Source organism: Scyliorhinus canicula, chromosome 5, assembly GCF_902713615.1.
Source record: "Scyliorhinus canicula chromosome 5, sScyCan1.1, whole genome shotgun sequence".
Classification (NCBI taxonomy): domain Eukaryota; kingdom Metazoa; phylum Chordata; class Chondrichthyes; order Carcharhiniformes; family Scyliorhinidae; genus Scyliorhinus; species Scyliorhinus canicula.
Genome location: NC_052150.1, coordinates 202769795 through 202789873, shown reverse-complemented (window position 1 = coordinate 202789873; position 20079 = coordinate 202769795). Strand labels below are relative to the sequence as shown.

The window sequence follows — 20079 nt, the reverse complement described above, 5'->3', positions numbered from 1 at the left end:
CAGGGAAACGTTAACAAACTTGGCATCCACAGGTACAGAGAAAAAGACAGGCGGAAGATGGGAGGGCCTGCTGAAGCGGTAGTGAGCACGAGACGACAACGGCAGCAAAATCCGTCCAGGAGAAGCAAATGACAACACCAGCACTAGACCCATTATAGGATTGCCCTCCAGAATTGTCTCTCCAGCACCCAATTGTATATCTATCTCCCCCCCCACCCCCCACAAACAGATGCCTACTTATGTGTGTAAATAATTTTGCCAAGTGTACAGAGTTGCTGCGGCTGGGCGGGTGCATTAAACCCCACCAGTTACATAATTTGATTTTGTACTTCTCTCGTGTTTTTCTTTTCTCCTCTCCCTTCGTGATTTGTGTGTGTGTGCCCTTCTCTTCTATATATATATATATATATATATATATATATCCTGTATACAAATGCCGAATATACTTTGTTGAAAAATCCAATAAAAAACATTTCTTAAAAAAATATAGATTGTGAATAGTTGGGGTCCCAGCACCGATCCTTGTGGTACCCCACTGGTTACTGCCTGCCAATTTGAAAAGGACCCATTAATCCCCACTCTTTGTTTCCTCTCTGCCAACCGGTTTTCTATCCACCTCAATACATTTCCCCCAATTCTATGCGCTTTAATTTTGCACCATTATCTCTTATGCGGGACTTCTGAAAGTCCAAATATACCACATCGACTGGCTCCCCCTTGTCGAGTGTACTGGTTACCTCTTCAAAGAATTCCAACAGATTTGTCAAGCACGATTTTCCCTTCATAAATCCATGCTGACTCTGACTGATCCTGCCACTGCTTTCTAAATGTTCTGCTATAAAGAAGTTTGGCCACTTCTCAGAAAACAGCAGGATCTTTAGCATCAGAGTTCAGACCATTTTAGCCTGCTTGCACAGTACCTCCAACATATTCTGTCTCCTTTTCTGCCAAACAGAAAAAGTGACCTCTTCCCGCAAGTGGTGAGGAGTGACTGGCTGCCCTTGACACCAAGGCAGCAGTTGACCGACTGTGACGCCAAGGAGCCCTAATACAACTGGAATCAGTGGGGAATCTCTCTTCTGGTTGGAATCACATCTGCCACAAAGGAAGGTGGCTGTGATTGTTGGAGACCAATTATCTCAGTCCCAGGATATCACTGTCAGGGTTCCTCAGGGCATTCATGCTTCATCAATGACCTTCTTTGCATCATAATGTCAGAAGTGGGGATGTTTGCTGATGACTGCCCAATGTGCAGCACCATTCAAATATTGAAGCAGTCCATGTCCAAATGCACCAAGGCTTGGGCTGACAGGTGACAAGTAATATTCGAGCCACACAGTGCCAGGCAATGGCCATCTCCTACAAGCGAGAATCTAACCATCACCCCTTAACAGTCAATAGTATTACCATCACTGAATCCCCCATTATCAATATCCTGGGGGTTACCATTGACCAGAAACTTAACTGGAATAGCCTTTTAAACACCATGGCTGAAAGAGCAGGTCAGAAGCTCAGAATCCTGCGACGAGTAACTCACCTTTTAACTTCGCAAAGCCTGCCCACCATCTACAAGTCAGGAGTGCGATGGAATACTCTTCACGAGCATGAATAAATGTAGCTCCAACAACACTTGAGAAGCTTGGCACCATCCAGGACAAAGGCCACTTTATTGGCGCCCCATCCACAAACATTCGCTCTTTCCACCACTGATGCACAGTGGCAGTGATGTGTACCACCTACAAGGTGCACTGCAGGAACTCAGCAAACCTATGACCACTACCATCTAGAAGGACAAGGGCAGCAGATACTTGGGATCACCACCACCAGGAGGTTTCCCTCCAAGCCACTCACCATCCTGACTTCAAAATATATCGCTGTTCCTTCACTGTCGCTGGGTCAAAATCCTGGAACTCCCTCCCTCTGAGCACTGTGGATGTTCCTACACCACATGAACTGCAGAGGTTCAATAAGGCAGCTCCCCACCATCTTCTCATGGACAATTAGGGCCTGAACAGCGATACCCACATCCCATAGATGATTTGGTTTAAATTCTATGTTCCTCTTTCAGTTTCTATCTGCTTTTACTTTGTGCATGCCTCATTCTCCATCTCCTCTGTCTCTGCAACTTTCCTTTGTGTCTGGCCACAAGTGTGCGCATCTTAACTTCCTTTCTGTTGGTACTGCTTCCAGGTCAAGGGTCGCCAGGTCACATGGACCAGCATTTCTTATTATCCAAGAAAGGTGTAATTGATCCCTTTATAACCTTTATAATTGATGAAAACTATTAAAAGTCATTTACAAACATTCTTAAAAGAAATTACAGATCTCAAAGAGATTTTAACGACATGACAAATTTTCCTTACTTTACTGTTTCTGGGTTAAAGGCCATCACAGTTGGATCTGGAAAGCTCCAAATAAGAAAGAGCTGGTGCCAACTGGCCTTGCCCCACTGGCACTGGCTTAGTATTAAAGTTTTCTTGTTCTTTGACTTAGTAGACACCTTCAGTCCATGGAAGACCCACTGTGAACAATGCAGGAGAAAGGTTCTGTCCAGAATACAACAATTAAATTATCTTCAAATTAACTAAACAGACAATCCTTAAGCATCAACTGGCAAAGTCTTTGCATCATGTTTGATGGTATAGGTCTGCATGTGACAGGTTGCGTAACAGGAGTTCCAAAACTATCACAATTATATTCAGACATTACTGTCTTATGCTTATTCGAGCCTGATCGTGAGATTTCCTACACCGTAAAGCAAAAAGCTACAGGATTTCAAGTGCCCTTCAGGTATATATTGTATTATTTTTCTCCACAGAAACAGGAGTAGGGCAGTTAGCACCTTCAACCTTTTCTTCCATGCATCAGATGCGACCTAACTGCAATTGTTACTGTCAGCAAAAATATCAGGGGAACAAAAAATTGGAGAAATCAACCTCACACAATACTTAAACAGCCTGTGGAAAATATTTCTATCGACTTTAGAGAATTAAATTAAATTTGGATTCAGAGTCAAATCGAATTTATAACACATATTGGCAATTATACATTTTTACAGCGGAGAACTTTATTTAAAGACCAATCGGCTGATTGGCTTATAATAGGCTGCAGGTAATATTGTCGGACCTCAGGAACAGGAAGTCTCCCAATTAAAAGAGCTGCTGGCCAATGTTATGGTCCAGTTTAGAGAGCCTCAAAGTGTATCATGGAGTTCACCAGACCCACAGCTTTTAATAAATTGTGGTATGGGGAGCACACGGCCCACTCTACAGGTGTGGTACAGCAGAAATGGGAAAGTATTTTTTAAAGCAAAACAATGTTTATGCTATGAACTCAAGTTAACCTTTTTAAAACATACAGTGAACATCTTAGCAACCATCGATTCAAATACAACCCCCCAAAGAATACAACACTAAGTAATTCTTAATAAATTCCCAAACAACATTCAGAAGACAAAAGACCCTTTTAACACAAAGATCATGTTTAAATTCACTATTGAGAACAGTTACCACATTGAAATCAGCAAATGGACACTCATAAGCTTGCAGAGATTCACACACATCCTGCTGTGATTGCAACTTCTCCAAAACTAAAATGAAACCAAACCCACCCTGCTGCAAAAAAGCCTAAAGCAAAAATAAAAAGCTGACAGACAGCCCAGCTCCACCCACTCTCTGACATCACTGCAGTAGTAAACACTCTCACATGACACCAATCAGAGGCCCACAGCTCTGCAGTAACAGCTCTGCGCCACCAGGAGGAGTGGCCACTACTGGTACTGCACCGAGGTTGAATTCAGCGAAGGACCTGAAGGTACAGCTAATGGTGGGATCTCACCAGGGGTGGACTGCCCGGGGTGGGGAGGGGGTAACTGAAAGGTGGCAAAAACTGTTGCAGGGGAACATCCAATGGTCACCAGGGGCCTGGAAAGAAGGATCTTTCTTTATTCATTCATGGGAATTGGATGACGCTGGCTGGGCCAACATTTAGTGCCCACCCATAATTGGCCTTGAGGAGGCATTTAATAATAATCTTTATTAGTGTCACAAGTAGGCTTACATTAACACTGCAATGAAGTTACTGTGAAAAGCCCGTAGTCGCCACATTCCAGCGCCTGTTCGGGTACACACAGGGAAAATTCAGAATGTCTAATTCACCTAACAAGGCCATCTTTCGGAACTTGTGGGAGGAAATTGAAGCACTCGGAGGAAACCCACGTAGGCACAGGGAGTGACCCAAGCAGGAATTGAACCCAGGACCTTGGTGCTGTGAAGCAGTAGTGCTAACCACTGTGCTACCGTGCGAGTCAATCACTTTGCTGTGGATCTGGACTCACACGTAGGCCAGACCAGGTAAGGACACTAGATTTCCTTCCTTAAAGGACAATAGTGAACCAAATGGGTTTTTACAACAATCATCAAAGGTTTCATGGTGGTGGGATTCGAACCTGGGCTCCCGGAACCTGGATCTCTGGAATTCTAGTCCAGTGACAATACACTACTGTCTCCCATATTTTCCCCTGTACTTTCTCTGAGCAGCAGCCCAAAGGGCCATACCTGCCAGGCTACATGTTGGGCACAGCCATCTCCTGCCACCCATCAAATTAGAAGAGCAGCTGAATGAGACCATTAAGTGCACACTAATTACTCACTTAAGGTCCTCAATTGGCCGACGGACAGGCGGCCCTACCAATGCCTCCCCTATCACTTGTAAAATTTCTGCATGGGAACTGATATGGCACAATGCCCAATTTTACAGGTCTTTCCCGCCCACAAGTGGCTCATCAAATCTAGCCCCATGTGTGTGAATGTCCGATAAGGACTGCATTTGGCCCACCTGACAGGTGCTCTGTGGTAAAATGAGCTGCCGATTTTCACTATCAAAGGTGAATAATGGCTACTTGGGCCAAGTACTGCAGCATGTCTATAGCCCTTAGAAACATATGTTAGCCATGAGTCAACTCCTTCAGGAGAGGGGGGTAGAATCTATGAAATAAGCACTGCCACATACTCAGCAATGTTGCGACATGGTTTCAATTTCCCTAGAACTGCTGAGTTCCTCAGCTGAAAGATTTTGAGAAGCTACCAAGTGAATGCCTTGCCGTTCCCAATAGAGCAGAAGGAAAATTGAGAGACAGGTTGTCCCTGGGACATTTTTCACACCTCATAGTGGCCTGTTCAGAGCAGCCAATGGAGCAGCTTGGGCGAAGGTCACCTTCCCGCAACCAATCCACAGCCAAGACAAAAGGGATGGGATGGATTAATTTCAAAATAACAATTTTAAATGATTACAGCAGACCAACATGTTCTTACAGCTCATGCTGATATGTTTTGCTGAATCTGGATTAAAACATCTGGGTCTGGTCTCTGGATCTTAATTAGCCACATCACGAATTATAAACATCTTGTTTATTTGAAATCTTCATGCAGGATGTTCAATTTAGCTGAAACAGCTGGTTCTCAGTAATGTTCTCCTGGCATGTTCAAGGTGGACTTGATTAATAATTGTGCAAAGCAGAGCACAATTATGCATTGGAGAGAACGGTTCAGACAACAATAGATGTCCATGTGGGCAATCTCGCCAAATTAGGAATTTACGTAATCGAGGCTGAAACCCAGTTTGAAAGGAAAATAGACCCCCATATGCTTTTACTGTTTAACCATTTTATTTCCAGTGTAATTCATTTGACCTTTTTTTAAAATGAAAGTATGTTAAAGATTCGAATTGCCAATAAAATGGGTATGACAAATGCAGCAGGAAAGTTTATGTTCTGGGAATGGGACAATTTTAAATAATTTAAAACGTTTTCACAGAACAGTCAAATAGAATCGCAATCGATATTCCTGCGGTGCAAAGTGAACACGTTCCATTGTAAAATGGCAGAACTAATCTATTAAGCTTTTCTTAATTTGGTTTTGTTTTTCCGATTTTCTCCCTCCACATTTGCTTAATTCTTTCATGGGATGTGGGCTGGCAAAACCAGTGTTTATTGCCCATCCCTAATTGCCCCTTGGACTGAGTGGCTTGTTAGGCCATTCTAGAGAGCACTTAGGAATCAACCACATTGCTGTGGATCTGCAGTCACATTGTAGGCCTGACCAGGTAAGGCTGGCAGATTTCCTTCCCGAAAGGACATTAGTGAACCAAGCAGGTGTTTACCACATCAATTATAGCTGTCATGGTCATCATTACGGAGATTACTTTTTTCATTTCCTGGGCCTTTGATCTCCTAATTGACTAATATTACCATTAGGCCGACATCTCTCTCACATCCCCCCCACCCCACCCCCTCCCCCATGCCTTCTCCTTGAATGATGACCGTGAGTGCTGGAGATTCTGGTATCTCTGGTCATTCTTCATCCATGCAGCAATTATCACTAGGTTAAATGACAATGGGATCAAATCAATCCTCATTCAAAATAGACTTCCAGAGGTTTTGGGAATAATGCTGAAGAGTAGAGACCCTGACTGATTTTCCCTTTCCGAGCCTAGGAATGCAAAGTCCAAATATACGCAAATTCTCAACCTCTTTTGAAAACTGAAGCACAGGGCATAGAACTTGGAACTTTTTTTTCCATTTACAGGATGTGATCATTACTAGCTGGGCCAGCATTTATTACCCATCCCTAGTTGCCCTTGCGAAGGAGGTGGTGAGCTACCTTCTTGAACAGCTGCAGTCCCTGAGGTTTAGGTACACCCACAGTGCTGTTAAAGAAGGAGTTCCAGGATTTGAACCCAGCGACATTGACGGAATTATGACATACTTCCAAGTCCGGATGGTGAGTGACTTCGAGGGGAACCCCTAGGGGGTTGTACACCCGTGTATCTCCTGCTCTTGTTCATCTAGATGGTGGAGGCTGTGGATTTGTAAAGTGTTGCTAAAGGAACCTTAGTGTGTCCTTCAGTGCGTCCTGTAGCTGGTAGACACTGCTGCCACTGTTTGTCAGTGGTGGATGGAGTGAATGTTTGTGGAAGGAGGAGCTATCAGGCGGGCTACTTGTCCTGGATGGTGTTGAGATGTTGAGTGTTGTTGGAGCTTCATTCATCCAGGCAAGTGGAGAGTATTCCATCAGACTCCTGAATTGTGCCTTGTAGATAGATGGTGGACATGTTTTGGGGAGTCAGTATGTGAGTTACTCACTGCATGATTCCCAGCCTTTGACCTAATCTTGTCGCCACATTGCTAATCCAGTTCAATTTCTGGTCAATGGCAACCCCTATGACGTTAATTGTGGGGGATTCAATGATGGTAATGCCATTGAATGTCATATATCTTGTTGGAGATGGTCAATGCCTGGCACTTGTACGGCACAAATGTTACTTGCCACTTCTCAACCTAAGCCTGGATATTATCCAAGCCTTGCTGCATCTGGACATGAACTGCTTCAGTATCTGAGGAGTCACGAATAGTGCTGAATATTGTGCAATCATCAGCGAACATAACCACTTCTGACCTTATAATGAAATGGAAGTCATTGATGAAGCAGCTAGACTTCCCTGGTCTATATTCAATACCATCATTGAATACATTTAGCCACTGACCTTTTAGGAGCATTGTAAATAAGTACTGCAATGGTGAAAAGGATTTACATTGTCTATTGAATATGCAAGTATATATATTTTGAAATGAACACAGAAAATGTTGAAAATGCCCAGCATATCAAGTTGCATCTGTGGAGGGAGAGAAACCGTGTTCATGTTTCATCAGGCCGTTCATTAGTATCTGCCGATCGTACCTCCATTGGTACTCTTCCCTTTCAGGAGATTCACACTGGGAAACACATTGATGCTGGGAAAATGGTATGGAGGAAAATGCCCACAAATGGATAGACGAGACAATGTGCCTGCCTTTTTTCGAGTGGACGGTTCGACAGATAGTCTCGCACATCAAAACATGTACTGAGCTGCACATTCAGCACATTGGGAGTTCACCCATTTCCCACTGATGATTACCTGAAAATGTGTGAGGCGTTCCTCGGAAATTTTGCCCACAATGTTGATCAGAGAATTGGTTACAATTTATTTTTAAATGCATCTTGTAAATTAGGTTCCCATGGAGGGAGTTTGAACCCACCATGAGAGAAGACGGAGATCTTAAGTGTTCGGGACTATAAGATGTCCACATTACTGGGAAACAAACTGAGGGATTCATTTAACGACATTGTTTATCGGTAGTTAGAGGCAAAACTAGTGTTGTGTTTTTGTATCAGTCAATAAATTGTGTATAAATTAGAAGCTGAGGCAGGTTTAAGATGACTGTCCAGATTTAATCTGTTTAACCAGCAGAGACTGTTTTTTTCCACTCCCTCGTTGAATATTGGCATAGTCTCTGAGGACCATGGGCTGCTCTCCCCTTTTGTGAGAGAGTTGACTGGTGGTGATTTAGCCCAAGAGTCACCAGACCTCAGCTGATACAGGATTTGAACCTGCACTGTTGGCATTACTCTGCATCATGAGCCAGCTGTCCAGCCAACTGAGCTAACTAACTCTCCCTTCCCCATATTGCATCAGAGATTACTTATGTAAATCCTACCTAATTTGAATGATGAAAGCAATACTGACCTAAGAACATTCACCCTTGTTTTCCTCAGAGTGGATTTTGCCATTAATACATATTCTGGACTATTTGTCAGGGGACAGGGGAAAACATTTAACCACACAAAGAACGGGAGCTAGAACGAAATCAAACTGAAAGTATGTAAGACTACAGACTCAAAGATTGACTGCATGATTTCCTGTCAGAAGCGCAAAATGTAGAGTTGACTAAACACCAAATGATACGAGCCCTCAGATGTGCAGCTTTCAGCTCCTAAAAGATGGAAGGTCCACTTGCAGGTGAGGTGTCAAGATGGCTCCCTTGAATACACTGAATCGCCACCATGCCTTTGGCAGCAAGCTGTGGCTGAGTTTAGGAGGACCTTCTTCACCCAAAGGGTTGTGAATCTATGGAATTCCTGGCCCAGTGAAGCAGTTGAGGCTCCTTCATTAAATGTTTTTAAGATAAAGATAGTTTTTTGAAGAATAAAGGGATTAAGGGTTATGGTGTTCGTCCGGAAAGTGGAGCTGAGTCCACAAACGACCAGCCATGATCTCATTGAATGAGGAGCAGGCTCGAGGGGCCAGATGGCCTACTCCTGCTCCTAGTTCTTATGTTCTTATAATCGTAAAACTGGGTAAAGACTGGCTCTGGGCCAACCCTTCCCCAACTCGCTTTCCAGCATCTAACATACTAAACCTAGAAATCAAAAAGCAAAGTAAATGTTCAGCAAGTATAATTTGAATAGTGTGTACTATCGGACTTCCTGTGGGGTCCATACTACAATATGTGCACAGTGAGGCGACACCAGCTCTTTTGGGAATCATAGGAAGGACTACACAGAAGCACAGCTTTGATCAGTGTTTCTGTCATTTTTTTAAGATCTGCTTTGATTTACTTCTGGATACAATTCGACCGCATGTTTTGTTGAATGTCAATACAGTCATTTCTCAGGAGCTTGGAAAGAACCTATGCCGAAAGAAATTTAAAAAAAACAGGTCCCCAGTTATTTTCACTGAAATACAGAGCCAGGTCTTCATTCATTGATCTTACACAGACAAAACCTCCTCTCACATTACTCAAATGAACTAAGATAACTCTTACTGGCCCTGGAGTTCCTTTCCTTTCAATACATTCACCTCCTACTCAGAAAGAACAACAGCTGCTGCGAGCCATTTTCTCAAATGGCTAGAAGGAAAGAACCTGCATTTATATAGCACACTTCACAATCGCACAACGTTCCAAGGCAATAGTGTACTTTCTAAGTGGCTCTCTAAATTCAGGTCAGCCCAATGTTGGACATACTTCGTAGGTCTGAGCGGGAATGGGTTATCAAGATTCGTTGGGGGGGGGGGGGGGGGGGGGGGGGCGTTGCTGGCAGCAACACAGGTTACTCCTCTCGGCCCCACAAAAATATTTCAAAACTTACCTCTTACCTTTTCAGGTCCTTTCCAGCTTTCAAATTGGTTCGTCAGGGAACGCATGACACAGCTCAAGCCACCTTGAGACTAAAATACATAATAAAAGAGGCCTACTGACTGGCCACCGAGATGTTGGCTCCTCTGAAATCGGCATGAATGAGGCAATAAGTGCACTATTGTGGAGATGTTATAAACCCTTTAATGTGCAACCCTATTCTGTAAGTCTTATTTAATAAAATCTACAACTAAAAGTTGTAACTGTGACCAGAGAACTTGAGGGTGCACTGTCAGATGATACTTAATCTTAGTTCCACAATACTGTTGTTATCATTAGAAGGACACTGATTAGGGACTCAGTGCAAAAATATCTAAGGGGTGGGTCCCACAATGTCACAAAGGATGTCCCGATGCAAAAAAATAAAATAGATGAGAATGGGGCAATCTAACCGTTGGGGAGGGGCGGAACAACTATCAGACGTAAAGGCCTAATAATTATATTTAAATATATTCAAATGTGGATTGTGACGTTGAATGTTGGGATTCCCATTACATCATTGGCAAGGGTGAGGACAATCAGAAAGAGAAATCCTGCCAGCGTAAACCAATTTTTCCCCCATGAGAATGAGCATTTTAATTGGCAGCACGGTAGCATAGTGGTTAGCATCAATGCTTCACAGCTCCAGGGTCCCAGGTTCGGTTCCCGGCTGGGTCACTGTCTGTGCGGAGTCTGCACGTCCTCCCCGTGTGTGCGTGGGTTTCCTCCGGGTGCTCCGGTTTCCTCCCACAGTCCAAAGATGTGCGGGTTAGGTGGATTGGCCATGCTAAATTGCCCGTAGTGTCCTAAAAAGTAAGGTTAAGGGGGAGTTGTTGGGTTACGGGTATATGGTGGATATGTGAGTTTGAGTCGGGTGATCATTGCTCGGCACAACATCGAGGGCCGAAGGGCCTGTTCTGTGCTGTACTGTTCTAAATTCTAAATTCTAAATTCCCCCTCCCCTCTGTGTCATGAAGCAAACTCTGAAGTATAGCAGTTAGCGGCACAGTGGTTAATACTGCTGCCTCACAGCGCCAGGTAGTCAGGTTCAATTCCGACCTTGAGTCACTGTCTGTGTGGAGTTTGTACATTGTCTGTCTTCGTGGGTTTCCTCCTGGTGCTCCAGTTCCTCCCACAGTCCAAAGATGCGGTGGATTGACCGTGATCGATTGCACCTTAATATCCAGGGATGTGCAGGTCAGGTTATGGGGATAGGGTGGGGTAAACAGGGAATTGTAAATGGGTAGCTCATTCGAAGGGTCGGTGCGGACTCGATGGGCTCAATGGCCTCCTTCTGTACTGTTGGGATTCTATGATTCTATAAGAATATTTTCTCCCAGGCCCAGAATTTTATACAGTACTGCAGAGAAAAATGGCCTAATCTGTGGGTATAATGCTGTTGATGTGGTGTAAATGGATTTTCAGAAGGCATTTGATATAGTGCCACACAACAGACTTGTGAGCAAAATTCTAGCTTGTGGAATAAAAGACACATGGATAAGAAATTGGTGGAGTGACAGGAACAGAAATAGGGATAAATAGTTGTTTTTAAGGTTGGAACAGCGTTTGTAGCGGAATTCCTCCGGGCTCTTCCTGATATATATCAATGACCTAGATTGTGGTATGCAGGGCATGATTTAAAATTTTCAGATGATACGAAGATTTTAAAAAATAAATTTAGAGTACCCAATTATTTATTTCCAATTAAGGGGCAATTTAGCGTGGCCAATCCACCTACCCTGCACATTTTTGGGTTGTGAGGGTGAAACCCATGCAGACACGGGGACAACGTGCAAACTCCACTCAGACAGTGACTCGGGGCCGGGATCGAACCCAGGCCCTCAGCGCCGAAGTCAGCAGTGCTAACCATCGTGTCGCTGTGCCACCCTGATTGGAAGCACTGTTAACTGTGATAAGGATAGTCTTAAACTTCAAAATGACACTGACACATTGGTGGATTGGGCAGACAAGTGGCAGATTAAGTTCAATGTAGAGAAATGTGGGGTGATTCATTTTGGCAGGAAGACTGTGGAGAGACAGCATAAAATAAAGAGAGAATCTCTGAAGGACGTGCAGGAACAAAGGGACCTTGGTGTGTATGTACACAAGACATTGAAGGTGGCAGAGCATATTGAGGGAACAGATAGTAAAGCATATGAACATAGAACATACACTGCAGAAGGAGGCCATTCGGCTCGAGTCTGCACCGACCCACTTATGCCCTCACTTCCACCCTAGCCCCGTAACCCAATAACCCCTCCATACCTTTTTAGTCACTAAGGGCAATTTATGGTGGCTAATCCACCTAACCTGCATGTCTTTGGACTGTGGGAGGAAACCGGAGCACCCGGAGGAAACACACGCAGACATGGGGAGAACATGCAGGCTCCGCACAGTGACCCAGTGGGGAAATCGAACCTGGGACCCTGGCGCTGTGAAGCCACAGTGCTATCCACTTGTGCTACCGTGCTGCCCTGAATGGTATCCTAGGTTTTATTAATAGTGACATTGTGTACAAGAATAAGATGATCATATTGAATTTGGGTGAGACACTAGTTAGGTCTCATCTGGAGTACTGTGTCCAGTTCTGGGCGCCATATTTGAGGAAGGATTTGAGGAAGCATTGGAGAGAGCACAGAGAAGATTCAGAAGTATAGACAGGGTAAATAGTGAGAAAATGTTCCCTCTCAAGGGTACATCAAGAACTAAAAGATGCAGATTCAAAATAATGGGCTGAAGGAATAAAAGTGATATGAGGAATTCCACCCCGAGGGCAGTTGGGAGTCTGAAACAAACTTCCTGAGAGGGTGATAGAGGCAAGTTCCATCGACGTATTCAAAAGAGAACTGGATTGCTATCTGAAAATAAATAATGTGCCAGATTACGGGAGGTAAGGAAGGAGAGTGGGATTAGATAGAATGTCCTTTCAGCGAGCCAGTGCACACTTGATGGGCCAAATGGCCCCCTTCTGCAAGGGGAAGATTCTTTGATATTGGCTGATCTCCAGTGACACGTACTTCAAGTTGGTGGCATGCGTTTTTTAACAATTGAGTTTTGTCAATCGAGTGTGGAGATTATTATTACATGAATGATGTGTGGAATTTCCAAGGCATGTGTACTATGTGGAAGATTTTTAGTAATAACTGGCAGATCTCCTGCAGTTTTATTAATGATGCAGGCTTGATTCCAATTCTAGTTCCAGTGTCAGAACAAGGTGTTTGATGAGTCATTGAAGGTGGCATTTAACGTTGCTCATAAAACTGGTAGCAATTGCACAAGAGACCACTGGGCAGAAATTCTGCAACAATAAAACGGAGTGGTGCAACAGGAAAGTCATAGAGTTTTACAGCACACAAGGAGGCCCTTCGGCCAATCGTGTCTGTGCATGTTATTAAACACCTGTCTACTCTAATCCCATTTTACAGCACTGGATCCCTAGACTTGTATGCTATGGCATTTAAGGAGCTCATCCAAATGCTTTTTAAATGTTGCACAGGTTCCCGCCTCCACCACTCGTTTAGGTGGTGATTTCCAGATTCCCACCATCCTCTGGGTGAAGTTGTTTTTCCACAAATCCTCTCTAAATCTCCTGTCCCTTACCTTAAATCTATGCCCCCTGGCTGTTGACACCTCTACTAAGGGAGAAGTTTCTTCCGATCCACCTATTTAAGTCCCTCATAATTTTGTACACACCAATCAGGTCCCCCCTCAGCCTTCTCTACTCTAAGGAAAACCACTCCAGTCTACCCACCCTGTCTTCATAGCTCCAGCCCAGGAATCCTGGTGAATCTCCTCTGCATTTCTGTCTGTTGCTTTTACCCACCACTTGAATCTTTTCCGCTCATGGCACCATTTCAAGATGCAATATTCACATCGGCGGCAGCACATGGCACAAAGGAGGTAGAAACTGGAGTAGGTACACGTGCTGAGAAAGGAAATCTAAGGCCTGGACTGAGTTGCTGAAGGTAAATGGGGAAAATATTTGCTTAATTTCTTGGCAGAGCACTGCTTGGCCTCTCTTTAAACATCTATCTGCCTCTCCACTTTGGACCACCAGAGGCACAAAGTGTCCAATGAATGCTTTTCGTAAGCATTAGTGGATTAGTCCCTCCCAGGACTCTCAGGAGTGTTTCACATCAAATTCCCAAAGAAGCCCTCAGAAAAGCACATAAACTGTGGGAGCAACTTGACAGGAGTAGGAATAAAAGGCAATCACACATTGAGTGCATCTCTGTGAAAACTTCTGGAGAGTTGGAAAGTCGGCAAATCGTGGCCCTTACTTTGCTTACTGCCCCACCATCCCTACTTTGAACCCCATCCCAGTACCCCAGCACATGCCCCGCCCATCCTGTTTCCAGCAATTTCTGAGTACAGGTCGCTGTTTCCAACTAGAGGTACCTGCAAAGTCTATCGCAAAAACAAAACGTTAAAAAAAAATGCTCAGTCAAATCACAACATCTTAAACTGACTGCTATTGCGTTTCCCCCATCTGTAAATCCAATGCAGCAGGGATATGCAAACGGCAGTTTGCGCGCTATCAACAGCAATCAAGCCTTCAGTGATGCAATGTAACATAATATTACTAGATGTTTTAGCATAACAACCATGAAAATAATTGTTGAACAAGTTCAGAAAACACAATACTATTTGCAATCACTTTAAAGATGTAACCAAACCGCTCCACGGACACTAAGTGCTAAAGAAATGTCACCCAGAACATCCATTATTGTGCTCCAATTAGCCACGTTCCATATTATCCAACAGGATGAGCATTGAGCATTTCCCAAAAGAACCATAAAAGGCCCAAAATGTCAGTCCCTTTTTTTCTCTTGTGAATCAATTTTGCCGCCTGCTGCATTCTCCGCTCGCTTCTCTCTCTGCAAAAACATGCCCATCGAATGAACCTACCAAACTTCACTGGTCTTCCCTGGAAACCTATTTCATCACTATTATCTAAATTTGAATGAAACGTGCCAACCAATTCCCCTCTTATTAATAACTTTTAATTCATCCCCCCTCCCCCCCGATATTTGAACTGTTCGTACCATTAACTAATTTGCCAAGGTCAATGCTGTCAGTTCCTTTTCATGGTCTTGAATGCATTTGTTTTCTGAGGCTAGTTTTCACATCAAAAGTATTAGAAGTGCTCCTTGTTTGCTTCTCCATCATATTTTCATTCAAAGAGTTTCCAAATGAGACTTCACAGTCCGACCCGTGATTTTCAGCTCTTGATCCGTGATCCCAGCTCTTTCACTGACCTAACAAGATCCTGTTTATTGCTAAAAATAGAGACATTTTGTTGAAACATTTTGTCTTACACTCATCAAGACAATCACAAAAATGCCAATTATAAAGGGAACAACAATTTATACAGCATGAGAGGAGAATTCTGATTGGTTGGCAAGTACACACTTATTAGTGGAAGCATTGTCATGGAGAACGCACGAGGGAACAGTTAACTGCCAAGTTTTTGTTTAAATTCAAACCAGACAGGTTGACTCTGGTCAGGCATTGCCTTGGGGAATGAACCAGGGAATGGTTATCCCAAGCTTTTGTTTAGTTGAAAAGGGCTCAAAAATGTGGACATGCCACTTCTATCTGCAAAGGACAGGGGCTTTTGTGTGAATATATGTAGCTTCTAGCATGCATTAGTGTGCCACACTGAAAGTCTGATTGTCTTAAATTGGTTGTTGGTGCAATTCTTAGCACAACAGGATCATTCAGCAAGTGTTCACACACAGGGCCCTGTCCTTTACAGGCAGAAGGAGCATGCCCACACATTGCACCTTTTCCCACTCAACAGAGTTTGGAGAACAGCCATTCCTATGGTTTATTCCCCATGGGTAATGCTTCGATTAATCAGTGTGGACCTGCCTAGTTTGGCTTTCAACAAAAGCTTGGCAATTAACTGTTCCCTGGCGTGTTCTCCCTGGCAATTTCTCCACCAATCAGGGATTCACTTGCTAATCAATCAGCACTCTCTTCTCATGGCAGTATAAATTATAGTTCCTTCACAATTGGTATCCTTGACTCTGCCTGGACAAGTGAGTGCAGCTAGGACAACCCGTCTGTTTTTTCAGCACTACTCAAGTTCTGTACTAACAAACGACTAACATCCTGTTTCCTTTCTTAATATTTCTTTATTCTCCTCCTTATTCACATTTACTCCCAAAATACACCCACCAACAATAAACAATAATCAGTAACAAATATGTCAATCCCCATATCAATAACAATGATCCCATCCTCCCACCAAACCCCAAACATCAGCCCGCATGTTAACATAAATAAATGCCAAAAAGGAATCAGGAATCACCCATCGCAACCATTAACACCGCCCCCCCTCCCCCCAACCCATGTTCGATGTTATCCAGTTCTTGGAAGTGCATGATGAATAATGCCCATGAATTGTCGAACCCCTCCATCCTCCCCCTCAGTTCAAACTTAACATTCTCAAGAGTCAAGAGTTCCAGCAAATCCCCCCGCCACGCCAGGGCACAGAGTGTAGAGGCTGCCTTCCAACCCATCAGGATCCACCTTCAGGCGATCAACAAGGCGAAGGCTACAACATCTGCCTCTGCACCCGATTGGGACTAACATCTTGTTTCTTGGGTATGTATTATTAAATGTAAAATTGATGCATTCAGTTGAACTTAATCAAAATATGTTTTTTAAAAACTAAAAACATAATGGAGGTGAACTTCAATATCTGTCATAAATTATATATAAACACACTTTGTTAGCAGAGACATCTCGAGCTATTAACAGCACTAAAATGTGAACACAATTTGATATTTGCATTTAATTGTGTCAACAAACGTCCCTTTAAACAAACCTTCGCTGTCTGAAAGTTTATTTGCCTTTCTCGATATCTTCAGCACACATTGGTCAATTAATAAAGCATGTTTTAACCTATTGAGACCCAATTGTTGCCACTCTTGCAGGGATAAGAGAATATTTTACGTTGCTATTTGCCTAACGCTTGTTTCCCGCTTTGGATGGTAAGATGTGCATCTATATCCGGACCCGAGCTCGGGTACCTTTATTCAGCGCTTTCCCACTGAAGAAAATCAACATTTCAAATAAACAGCGGTTCGCATCCACGTCCTAGTCCTGGTCTTTTGTATAACAAGTCCGGGATGAACCCCAAACATTTTTTTGCCCTCAGCAGAGGAGCAGAAAAGCCAAACCGTGATCAGTCTGATCTCTCCCTTCACTCTGAGCATGCAGCGGGACTTTAGACACTCGAGTGTGGGACAGGAGCTTTCCCCGGTTACCTCCATTCGGATCTGGCTACACCAGGGTGACACGATCGGCTAGCATCTATGGAAAATTATCAAGGTTAAAACGCAGCTCCCACATTCATCCCGGCTGCAACGCGTATTAAAAATAAAACAGTTAAAATAATCCTGTCACACTCACTCACTCCACTCATATATATATATATATATAAAACCACACAGTGTGTCCAGCTGGGACTACAAAGCGTCGGAGTGTAAAACAAATCACAACACGCCATCGATCCCACTTGCGAGGAGCATTTATTAAATTGGACCACGAGAAGCATTTCCAGTGATTTGCACAGACCATGCTCCAGCGGGGGCAACTTCAATCTTTCAGCTGGCGAAAGTTGAAGGCGGTTCCCGGGGTTACCGACCCTGGCGGAACATCAGTTGATCCACCCCAGGAAAATCAAAGCAAGCAGCGCTCAAAGCGGCTGCCAGAGGACGGCTGACAAATGGTCCCTCAGACATCACCTGGTGCTTGGGGGGGGGGGGGAGGGGGCGATTAGTGTTGATAACCTCCCCACCACTCAATGCCATTCGTTATTCGTGCAGGGGGTGAATGTATCCCGGGGAAGGGGTTTATCATTGGAGGTGACCGACTTGTCCTTCTTGATGCAATTCTGTCGCATCTCAGTAGCCAGCCCTTGTCCCAGCGGCTGGGTCCCAGCGGCTGGGTGCCGCCACCTGATGCACCGGCACTGAGCACACAGTGGGCTGGCACGTCCAGACCAGGTTTTAATTTAATTTAATTTAATTTAATTTAAAAACCAAATTTAAGCAAACGCCAGCGAACTCACCGAATTTCCTGTCGGCGCTCGCGATCAAGCGGGTCTGGAAAAGCGGCAGGAGCAGCAGCAGGATGGAGCGGAGCAATTCCATCATTCCTCATCCATCGCACTTTGCACTAGCAATCCATTCCCGGGCGGCGAGAGGAGATGGGAGGAGGAGGAGGAGAGAAAGGGGGGAATGTGTGTGTGTGTGTGATGGGATGGAGGGAAGCGGCGCTCTCCGCCTCCTCTGCGGCTGCGCTGGAGCTCGCACTTCGGTCTCCCCCCCAGCCGGCAGAGCCGCTCCTCGCCCCGCCCCGAACGGCCGGTCAATCACCCGAACAAGCTCCGCCCCGAACGGCCTGTCAACACCCGCCCCAGCCACACACTGATTGTCTGTCAATCACCCAGCCCCGCCCCGAACGGCCTGTCAATCACTCGCCCCAGCCTCGCCCCGATTGTCTGTCAATCACCCAGCCAGCCCCGCCCCGAACGGTCTGTCAATCACTCGCCGCAGCCCCGCCCCGACCGGCCTGACAATCACCCGCCTAGCCTCGCCCAAAACGGCCTGTCAATGACTCGCCTCAGCCCCGCCCTCGCTCCGTACGGTCTGTCCATCACCCAACCCAGCTCCGCCCTTGCTCTGTACGGCCTGTCAATCACCCGACCCACCCCCCACCTGTTGGTCTGTCAATCACCTGGGCAACGATGCCCCGCGCGGCCTGTCAATCACCCGTGTCAGCCCCGCCCCCGCCCCGGATTATCTGTCAACCACCCGTGTCAGGCCCGCCCCCGCCCCGGATTACGTGTCAATCAGGCTGGCCTGCCCCACCCCGCCCTGGAGTGCCTGTCAATCAGGCGGGCCAGCCCCGCCCCGGATTACCTGCCAATCAGGCCGGCCTCCCCCGCCCCGCCCCGGATTACCTGTCAATCAGGCGGGCCAGCCCCGCCCCGCCCCGGATTGCCTGTCAATCAGGCGGGCCTGACCCGCCCCGCCCGGAATGCCTGTCAATCAGGCGGGCCAGCCCCGCCCCGGATTACCTGTCAATCAGGCGGGCCAGCCCCGCCCCGCCCCGGATTACCTGTCAATCAGGCGGGCCTGCCCCGCCCCGCTCCACCCTGGATTACCTGTCAATCAGGCGGGCCTGCCCCGCCCCGCTCCACCCCGGATTACCTGTCAATCAGGCGGGCCTGTTCAGCCTGCCGCCTGCAGTCAGATCAGCGCCAGGCAGCATGCAATTGCACATTGATTGATTAACTGTGCCGATGCCCAGGTCCGTACCGGGGGAGGGTGGACAGACTTTATTCTCAAGTAGTTCTATTGACGTCCATCCCTCACTGCAGCGCTGCTACATATTCCCCTCGGTGCTTTCACCTATTTATAGCTCCAGCCGAGGTCACTGATCCCCAATAGTCTTGTGGCAGTTTATCCCTTTAGTTGATATTTACAATTGAACGTCGGGCGTTATTTTTGTTGTATTTTATACCATTCTCAAGTAGTTGCTCCGAAATCAGAAGTGACAATCGTCTGTGGCCTGTGGATATTTTTATTAAAATGTGACATTGTGTCCCTCCAATACCGGTGTTCGTCTTCAAAGGTCAAATTTTAATTTTTCCAGCGCACAAATGCAGGTAGAAATGAGAAATGAAAGCAGTCCGTTAAAAGGGGTAATTCAGCTGAAAGAACATCGCGTAGTAATAATTAGAGGCCTGCCAACACACTGGAAGCTAAATATTCCAGGATATATGATCTTGCGAAAGGATAGATAAATTGTGGAAGACAGGGGAATAGCAACACTGAGGATGCAATTCAGGATTATAAAAGCAGAATTGAATGGGTGATCAAATATCCACTACGTGCGTTTCAAGAGTGGCAAACGTCCAAGGCTAGCAGAAATTGCCCCCAAGTCAGTAACAATGTAATGGATTTATTTTAATGTTTTCTTGTTTTTGCTAGAAGCCAAATATTATTAAGCTGCAGGAGCATACATTCTGCAAGGACAAATGGCACCCCTTTTGCATTGCCAAAAGAACA

At 45.2% G+C, this 20079-nt stretch overlaps 1 protein-coding gene across 1 annotated transcript in view; it reads right to left on the bottom strand.

Moving 5' to 3' along the window:
- The window catches only part of LOC119966526 (receptor-type tyrosine-protein phosphatase N2-like), a 983927-nt gene extending 965601 nt beyond the window's left edge, over nucleotides 1-18326 (bottom strand). The window contains exon 1 of the mRNA XM_038798374.1: nucleotides 18075-18326. Coding sequence (XP_038654302.1) covers nucleotides 18075-18159 — 85 coding nt within the window. The 5' untranslated portion in view covers nucleotides 18160-18326. The remainder of the gene's footprint in view (nucleotides 1-18074) is intronic.
- Between the last annotated feature and the right edge of the window lie 1753 nt (nucleotides 18327-20079).